The sequence below is a fragment of the Macaca thibetana genome, chromosome 10 (assembly GCF_024542745.1).
Source record: "Macaca thibetana thibetana isolate TM-01 chromosome 10, ASM2454274v1, whole genome shotgun sequence".
In the NCBI taxonomy this organism is placed as follows: domain Eukaryota; kingdom Metazoa; phylum Chordata; class Mammalia; order Primates; family Cercopithecidae; genus Macaca; species Macaca thibetana.
The window spans coordinates 54,598,422-54,607,611 of NC_065587.1; the positions used below are offsets into that span (position 1 = coordinate 54,598,422).

Genomic DNA, 9,190 nt, shown 5'->3' on the forward strand with positions numbered 1-9,190 from the left:
GGGCTTTAGATTCAGGCAGATGTGGGTTAAAGTAGTAGCCTTGGCCGAGTGCGATGGCTCACGCCTGTAATCCCAGCACTTTGGGAGGCCAAGGTGGGCGAGGTCAGGAGTTCAAGACCAGCCAGGCCAACATAGTGAAACCCCATCTCTACTAAAAATACAAAAATTAGCCAGGCACGGTGACATGTGCCTGTAGTCCCAGCTACTCGGGAGTCTGAGGCAGGAGAATTGCTTGAACCCGGGAGGTAGAGGTTGCAGTGAGCCGAGTTCACGCCACTGCACTCCAGCTTGGGCAACAGAGTGAGACTTCATCTCAGAAACAAAACAAAACAAAAAAGTAGTGGCCTTGGCACTAGCCCTGTGGTCTTCAGTGACTTAAAATGCCAACAAGCCCCTTCTTATAACTGGGGTCATGAGGTCAACTTCAATAAGGCGTCAGCTTGCCTGACACAGGCAGTGGTGACGGTGAGGACGTCTGGTTGTAAGAGAACTGATGGTGGGGGAGAGGGTCCCTAGGTCCCCATGAGGAGCTCTCACCCGCACCTCTTCTCTCTCCTCCTCTCCAGCTCTGATTGTGGGTGGCGTCGTAGGCATCCTCTTTGCCGTCTTCCTGATCCTCCTGCTCATGTACCGTATGAAGAAGAAGGATGAAGGCAGCTATGACCTGGGCAAGAAACCCATCTACAAGAAAGCCCCCACCAATGAGTTCTACGCGTGAAGCTTGCTTGTGGGCACTGGCTTGGACTTTAGCAGGGAGGGAAGCCGGGGGATTTTGAAGGGTGGACATTAGAGTAGGGTGAGGTCAACCTAATACTGACTTGTCAGTATCTCCAGCTCTGATTACCTTTGAAGTGTTCAGAAGAGACATTGTCTTCTACTGTTCTGCCAGGTTCTTCTTGATCTTTGGGCCTCAGTTTCCCTGGCAGAAAAATGGGTTCAACTTTCTGGCCTTTCTGAAGGCAAGCCTGGGATTCGATCACTTCTCAAACTTCCAGTTAAGAATCTAGGTCTGGCCTCAAGCCCATACTGACCATGCCTCATCCAGAGCCCCTCTGAAGCCAGGGGGCTAACGGGTGTTGTGTGGAGTCCTGGCTGGAGGTCCTCCTGCAGTGGCCTTCCTCCCTTCCTTTCACAGCCGGTCTCTCTGCCAGGAACTGGGGGAAGGAACTGGAACCACCCGCGCCTTGAGATGTTTCTGTAAATGGGTACTCGTGATCACACTACGGGAGTCTCTGTGGTATATACCTTGAGCCATTCTAGGCTCTTTCAAGTGACTTTTGGAAATCAATCTTTTTTATTTGGGGGGGAGGATGGGGAAAAGAGCTGAGAGTTTATGCAGAAATGGATTTATAGAATATTTGTAAATCTATTTTTAGTGTTTGTTCGTTTTTTTTTTTACTGTTCATTCCTTTGTGCAGAGTGTATCTCTCTGCCTGGGCAAGAGTGTGGAGGTGCCGAGGTGTCTTCATTCTCTTGCACATTTCCACGGCACCTGCTATGTTTCTATTTAATGGTTTTTGTTTTTGTTTGTTTCTTGAAAATGATAGAAGAGCTGGAGAGATGATTTTTATTAATTTTTTTTTTTTTTTTTTTTTTTTACTATTTATAGCTTTAGATAGGGCCTCCCTTCCCTTCTTCTCTCTTTGTTCTCTTTCATTAAACCTTCCCCAGTTTTTTTTTTTTTTTTTTTTTTTATACTTTAAACCCTGCTCCTCATGGCCTTGGCCCTTTCTGAAGCTGCTTCCTCTTATAAAATAGCTTGTACCGAAACGTAGTTTTTTTTTTTTTTTTTTTTTTAGCAGATCCCAAAATATAATGAAGGGGATGGTGGGATATTTGTGTCTGTGTTCTTATAATATATTATTATTCTTCCTTGGTTCTAGAAAAATAGATAAATCTATTTTTTCAGGAAAGAGTGTGGTATTTCCAGTTTGATGTGGCTGGGTGGTTGAGCGAGTGAATTTTCATGAGGCTGGGTGGGTTTTTGCCTTTTTCTCTTGCCCTGTTCCTGGTGCCTTCTGATGGGGCTGGAATAGTTGAGGTGAACGGTTCTGCCTTTTCTGCCTTCTGTTTGGGACCCAGCTGGTGTTCTTTGGTTTGCTTTCTTCAGGCTCTAGGGCTGTGCTATCCAATACAGTAACCACATGCGGCTGTTTAAAGTTAAGCCAATTAAAATCACATAAGATTAAAAATTCCTTCCTCAGTTGTACTAACCACGTTTCTAGAGGCGTCACTATATGTGGCTCATGGCTACTGTATTGACAGCAGAGAGCATGTCCATCTATTGGACAGCACTGTTCTAGAGAACTGAACTGGCTTAACGAGTCACAGCCTCAGCTGTGCTGGGACGACCCTTGTCTCCCTGGGTAGGCGGAGGGGGAATGGGGAAGGGCTGATGAGGCCCCAGCTGGGGCCTGTTGTCTGGGATCCTCCCTCTCCTGAGAGGGGAGGCCTGGTGGCTTAGCCCAGGCAGGTCAGTCATGTCTCCTCCTGACCCCAGTGGCTGGGGTGAGGGGAACCACCCTCCCTTGCTGCACCAGTGGCCATTAGCTCCCGTCACCACTGCAACCCAGGGTCCCAGCTGGCTGGGTCCTCTTCTGCCCCCGGTGCCCTTCTCCTCGGGCTGTGTTGGAGTGAGCACGTCCTCTATAGGCACCTCTCACACTGTTGTCTGTTACTGATTTTTTTTGATAAAAAGATAATAAAACCTGGTACTTTCTAAACTGCCTGCCTCTGTCATTTTAGTCATAACAAGTCATCCTTTTTGGGCTGTGTATCCCCTTGATCTCAGTGGAGCATGAAGAAACTCCCCTGACCAAATCCCCATGGGGTGCCAGACATGCCGGGGGTGGGCAGAGGGTGGGAGCAGAGCTGTAAGAAGGCAGGAAGGGGCCTAGAGAGGAGGGAAGACTTCAGAACATGCACCCTGATGGCCTATGCAGCATATCACCCCTACTTCAAGGTTTTGTTTAGGTGGCACTGTGTTTAAATAGCAAACACAAAAATCTTTGCATCAGTTGCCATCCATAGAAATCAGGAGGTTTCTCATAAAAATCCAGATTTCTCACTTTTCTTGGGAAAAAGAAATTTAAAAATTGGCGACTGTCGGCCTGCAGGGCAACAAGAGAGAGCTTCTGAGTGGCAGGCACCCATCTAGATGTGGGCTTTCCACACCAACATCTCTGCCTGCTTCACTCAGGTCGCTGCTGCAGCCAGGCAGGCTGGCAGGCTCTGGAAATAGCATTGGCCATCTCTCTTGACCACCATAACAACCCTGTGAGGTGGGGAGGATCCTTGTTACCAAGAGGGCAACCCAACCTGCCCCTAGTGTGTCTGGAGAGTCGAACCTTAATTTCAGGTCCTTGGACATTGGTGGTCTTCCTTTGGCACCATGTTGCCCAGTACTTTACTGGGGTTGGGGAAAGGACGCAAAGAGGAATTGGTGGTAGTTGGAGCAAACCCTCGCATACACACCATGTGGCCATGAACCCATTCTCAGGGCTTTATACCAGAGCCCATTTAATTGTCAGAGCTCCAGAGTAGCTGCTATTGGTAACTCCATTTGACAGATGGGGAAACTACATCTCAGAGGTTAAATACCTTGCTCAAAGCCACACAGCTTACCAGCTGTAGAGGTGGGATTTGAACCACGGCAGTCGGGCTCTAGAGTGCTCACAACCGCACTGCCTATCAAGGGGTTCATATCTCTCAAGGCTCCTTCACTGGAGGCTGTTCATGCTCCCACAAACCCACTATGAACCAGTGAGTCTGGTCTCAAATCTCATGTCCGCTTAAATCTCTCCTGAGACTTTGCTGCACTGTTTTTCTGAGTCCCATGAGGTTGAGTAGGTCTCTGTTCTTGTAACTTGTGTCTTGTAGAAGGCCCTCACATCTGTTAGATCTGTGCTGTCCACTATGGTAGCCACTGGGCACTGTGGTATATTGTAAATTTAAATTAATTGCAATTGTAACGATAAAAATTCTGCTTCTTAGTTGCACTAGCCTTGTTTTAAGTGATCAATAGCCACATGTGGCTAGTGGCTACTGTATCAGGTGGTGCAAACACAGAACATTTCCAGTTGCAGAAATTCCTGTTAGGGCTGCTTTGGATGGTGTGAGACTGTGAGTCAGGACCTCTGGGTTTGGGTTTCAGCTTTTACCAGCCGTTACCTTGTGCTCCAACAGCCTATAGGGAGGTAAGTCAGAGCTCAGCACCCAGTACGTGCTCAGTATATGGTGTTTTCATCATCAGTGCCATCTGTTTGGGTAAAGCGTTAGTTTAAGAAGACTCCCATATTATCCGTTGATATTTAAAATTACCCCCAATCTTAGGGGCTTATAACGACATAAATATTATCTCGCATTGTTTCTGTGAGTCAGAATTCAGGAGCATTAGCTGGGTGATTCTGGCTCCATCTTGTGAGGTTGCAGTCAATGTCGGCCAGGTCTTGCTGTCATCTGAAAGCTTGACTGGGCTGGAGGATCCACTTCCAAGATGGCTCAGTTACATTTCTGACAACTTGGTGCTGGCTTTTGGCAGGAGGCCTCAGTTCCTCATTGCGTGGACCCACATAGGGCTGATTGCCAGTCCTTGTGATGTGGCAGCTGGTTTCTCTCAGAGCAAGTGATCCAAGAGAACCGCCAAGTGGAAGCTACAGTGATCTGTGTAGCTATGACCTAGCTTGGAAGTCACCCACTATCTCTTCCATAATATTGCATGTGTCACACAGGTCAGCCTTATTCATTGTGAGAGACTACCCAGGGGCAGAAGCACCTGGATACAAGACTCATTGGAAGCCATCTTAAATGCTGGCTGATATAGCCCCATCAGTGGTCAACCTTGAATAGGGCTTTGTCTGGAGAGCCAACTCTGATTATTTCTGAAAATATATAATATTATTTCTGAGAATTGGGCAGTGGATGCAAAATGGATTTTGGACACTATTGGTCCACTTTTTGTTTTTTATTTTTATTTTTTGAGGTGGAGTCTCACTCTATCGCCCAGGCTGGAGTGCAGTGGCGTGATCTCAGGTCACTGCTCCCTCTGCCTCCCAGGTTCAAGTGATTCTCCTGCGTCAGTCTCCCAAGTAGCTGAGATTACAAGCACGTGCCATGATGTCCAGCTAATTTTTGTGTTTTTAGTAGAGACAGAGTTTCACCATGTTGTCCAGTCTGGTCTCAAACTCCTGATCTCATGAGATCTGCCTGCCTCAGCCTCCCAAAGTGTTGGGATTACAGGCGTGAGCCACCACGCCTGGCTAAAATGTAGGCACAGGTTTAACTAGTTTTCTGTTTGTTTCCAATCTCAATTAAACTCACTAAATTTAGGGGGAAAATCTCGTGTTTTGGCCCAGTCTCAAACCGGCGACCTTTCGCGTGTGAGGCGAATGTGATAACCACTAAATTACAGAAACCAGGCATGGGCCCACTTTTTATTCATGAGCTTGCCAGTCTTTGGAGGCAGAAAACCATGGGACAATGCCTGCATGGGGTGTGGAAAGGCCTACAAGCGAAACACATCTCCCCTACGTATGATTTGCTATGTTGTTTGGGGAGTAGACAGAATTCTAAGATGGCCTGCAAGATTTCTGCCCTGTGATATATACAACCTGTGTAATTCTCTCTCCTTGAGGACCTGTAAATATGATGGAATGCCACAAGGTTTGTGATTAGGTTACATTAGATAGCAAAGGTGAAAGTGCCCATCTGGTGGCAAGCAGCCAGTTGTAGTGGGGGTTTATCACTTTGCCCTCTAAATGCATTATTGTGCCACTGCTACCCTGCCTGCCTTTGTCCCTTAGGGTCTGGAACAGAGCCAAGCCTGTCTAGGGGGCCGTTTTGAGCTGGTCTGTGGAAGACCTTAGAGATGGCTTTGTTTGTTTGTTTTTCTTTCTTTAGACAGTCTTGCTGTGTTTGCCCAGACTGGAGTGCAGTGGCACAATCTCGGCTCACTGCAACCTGTGCCTCCCAGGTGCAAGCGATACTTGTGCCTCAGCCACCCAAGTAGCTGAGACTACAGGTGCACGCCACCATATCTGGCTAATTTTTGTATTTTTATTTTTTGAGACAGAGTCTTGTTGTCACCCAAGCTGGAAGGCAGTGGTGTGATCTCAGCTCACCGCAACCTTCGCCTCCTGGGTTCAAGCGGTTCTTCTGTCCCAGTCTCCCGAGTAGCTGGGATTATACGTGTGAGCCACCGCGCCCAGCCTATTTTTGTATTTTTAGTAGAGACGGGGTTTCACCATGTTGGCCAGGCTGGTCTGGAACTCCTGACCTCAAGTGATCTGAAGTGATCTGCCCGACTCGGCCTCCCAAAGTGCTAGGATTACAAGCGTGAGCCACCATGCCTGGCCACAACCTTATAGATGTATTATGGGTTTCACTTCCCTTAAAACCACTTCCTCTTTCCCTTGCCATCTTCACAGGTCTCTGCCCTACCCAGGGGGAAGCTATCAGATAATTTTACCTATGTTGTGGTTATAACTTAATAAAAGTTAAAAAAAAAAAAAAAAAAAAGAAAGAAAGAAAGAGAGAAACCCCAAGGTCAGTACTTAAACTGAGGAACTAACTTGTTAATAATGGTGGAACACCAGGCAGCATGAGAGCTGGTAAATTGGGAGATTTGGGCCTTATCCTCACTACATGCCCCATCCTCACCCTCTGCAACACACATGTCACCTACACACAGCAGCGTGGTAGAATGAGAATTAAGAGAAACTCAGAGCCCCAGATTTAGCGGTAGGAGTGCAGGATTCGAATCAATTGTAGGCTTTGCCATCTGCTGTGACCTTCGCCTCCTCTCTTGGAGCCTGTTACCCCATCTGTAAAATGAGGAGGAAATACTGACTAGGGCCATGATTCTTAACCCTGGTTGCTCACTAGATTCACATGAGAGGGTTTCAAACAATACAGATGCCTGAGCTCCACACTCAGAGATGTTAATAGAATTGTTCCATGGCATGGCCGGTATATTAATTTTTTTTTTTTTTTTTGGACGGAGTTTCACTCTGCTGCCTAGGCTGGAGTGCAGTGGTGTGATCTCGGCTCACTGCAGCCTCCTCCTCCTGGATTCAAGCAATTCTCCTGCCTCAGCCTCCTGAGTAGCTGGGACTACAGGCGCCCGCCACCACGCATGGCTAATTTTTTGTATTTTTTGGTAGAGACGGGATTTCACCATGTTAGCCAGGTTGGTCTGTATCTCCTGACCTCGTGATCTGCCCGCTTCGGCCTCCCAAAGTGCTGGGATTACAAGTGTGAGCCACTGCGCCCGGCCCAATTTTAAAAATTTTTTGTAGAGATGGGGGTCTTGTTATGTTGCCCAAGGTGGTCTCGAACTCCTGGGCTTAAGTGATTCTTGCGCCTCGGCCTACCAAAGGGCTGGAATTAAGGCCCAGTTTTTAAATAGAAATAAAACGAGAACTTAATGCTTGGATGGAGAACAGTGCCACCTGCTGGTTTCACTTTGCATTAGCAATATCTAAATATCTGCCAATGCCATGTGATGCAAATCGCTGTTTATTGAGCACCAACGCAACATGCAAGGCATTGTGATGCACCCTATAGGTCATGCAGAGATAAAAGCTCCTTTCCCCATGAAGCTGACAACCTAGAGGGGACAATCGGCATGTACATAAAACCTTTGATCCAAAGTGGGCAGCCGACATGGTCCCACTGCGGTTCTGTGGTAATACAAGAAACAAACCTGGGGCCAGGGCTGGCTCCATGGGTGTGCAGCCTGTGCTTGAAAGGGCTGTGCACTTGGTTTCATCATTTCCTGTGGCTGTCTTGAAATTCTTTTCTTTTTTTTGCATCCTGTGTTCAGTCAAATTGAAATTCTTTAATACTTTTTGAACAAGGGGCCATTTTGCACTGGGGCCCACAAATGATATAGCTGGTTCTACCTAGGGTAGTTTGGGAAATTTTGGAAGAGGCGACATATGACCGGGCAGGGCAGTAGTGGAGGGAGAGGAAAACAGGAGGCACATTGTAGTGTGGAAGGGGAGGTGGGATCCTTAGGCCTGGGTGACTGGGTGGTGTGGGGGAAGGAGTTAGAGCTGGTGTTGCAAGGCAGGTGGAGAGGGAAAGGGGTTCGATATAAGATGGCTTCAGACTCAGTGCAAGGAAGACCTCCAAGGACAGTTTCAGCAGCTGGAACTCAGAAGGTAGGCCAGGGCTGGAACTTTGGTCACAGACTTCCAGATGGATACCTTGGTGACACCAAGGTTATAGGATCCCCTGAGATGGGTGAGGACTAAGACAGAGCTGTTTGGCTGGGCCTCGGCTTTTGGCCCAGATTAGATTGTTGGCTTCTAGGACTCCTGCCTTGAGGAGTGGTGGAGGAAGACTTTGGGGCAGGGCTGGACAATGAGCGCTTGAGCCCCAATTCCCCATGTGATGTGCTATGACACTCTTCTCAGCCTCTTTCCTCCTGGCTGCCTGCTTCAACACCACCATGGACGGTGAGTCAAGCACTCATTTCAGGGATATTTCCCATTCAACTCATTCGCTGCATTCCTCCGCCAAGATTCACCTTCAGGGGCCACAGACTTCTTCCTCACCTCTCACAGTGGGCTGCAGTCTGCTGACCGCAGGTGACAGAATTTAGTCAAGACTTTGGGAAGGCTAAAGAACACACCTTGTTTCTTCTCCTCTGGGTATTGTTAGTTTCTTTTTTCTCATGGGACTTTCCATACCCTGGGGGGGGGGGGGGGGGGAGGAGTTTTACAAGAAATTAGCTCTTCCTTAGGAGGTCAAGTTCTTCCCCAGCGGGTTAGAACCTGGAACCCACATTTCAGACCAGTTTTCCCATCAGGCACCACCAGAGGCTAGTACAGGTAGCTGGCACCCATGATACTTATCTGTATCCTTGATTCCAACAGTCCAAGCCAGTGTTCTGCCTGTTTTTTTTTTTTTTTCTTCCCTACCTAGCACAGACTAGGTAGAGGGTGGGTAGGGTGGTCAGGAATAGATTGTGATTCTGTCCATCAGCCCCATGTAGAGAGGCCCCTCTCTCAACTACGTTATTGCCCAGTCAATCCCAGGAGTTCTGCCCAGGGCTATCCTGGGAAAGCTTTGTTTCGAAAGGGTCCTGTGGTCACTTCTGGGCCTGGGGTGCACCCTTGCTTGGGATGGAGAGATAGCTGGTAGGGTAACATCCCCAGGGCAGGGATGAGGACTCAGGATGCCAGCT

At 48.0% G+C, this 9,190-nt stretch overlaps 4 protein-coding genes across 7 annotated transcripts in view; 1 reads left to right on the forward strand and 3 right to left on the reverse strand.

Annotated features, from left to right (window-relative positions):
• The window catches only part of SDC4 (syndecan 4), a 188,465-nt gene extending 185,742 nt beyond the window's left edge, over positions 1-2,723 (forward strand). The window contains exon 6 of the mRNA XM_050806588.1: positions 567-2,723. Within this exon, the coding sequence (XP_050662545.1) occupies positions 567-718 (152 nt within the window). The 3' untranslated portion in view covers positions 719-2,723. The remainder of the gene's footprint in view (positions 1-566) is intronic.
• DNTTIP1 (deoxynucleotidyltransferase terminal interacting protein 1) overlaps positions 1-9,190 on the reverse strand; it is a 505,046-nt gene that overhangs the window by 437,605 nt on the left and 58,251 nt on the right. The gene's annotated exons all lie outside the window — the stretch shown is intronic.
• Positions 1-9,190, reverse strand: part of WFDC2 (WAP four-disulfide core domain 2) — a 232,770-nt gene that overhangs the window by 161,451 nt on the left and 62,129 nt on the right. The window lies entirely within an intron of this gene.
• The window catches only part of SYS1 (SYS1 golgi trafficking protein), a 398,294-nt gene that overhangs the window by 48,492 nt on the left and 340,612 nt on the right, over positions 1-9,190 (reverse strand). The gene's annotated exons all lie outside the window — the stretch shown is intronic.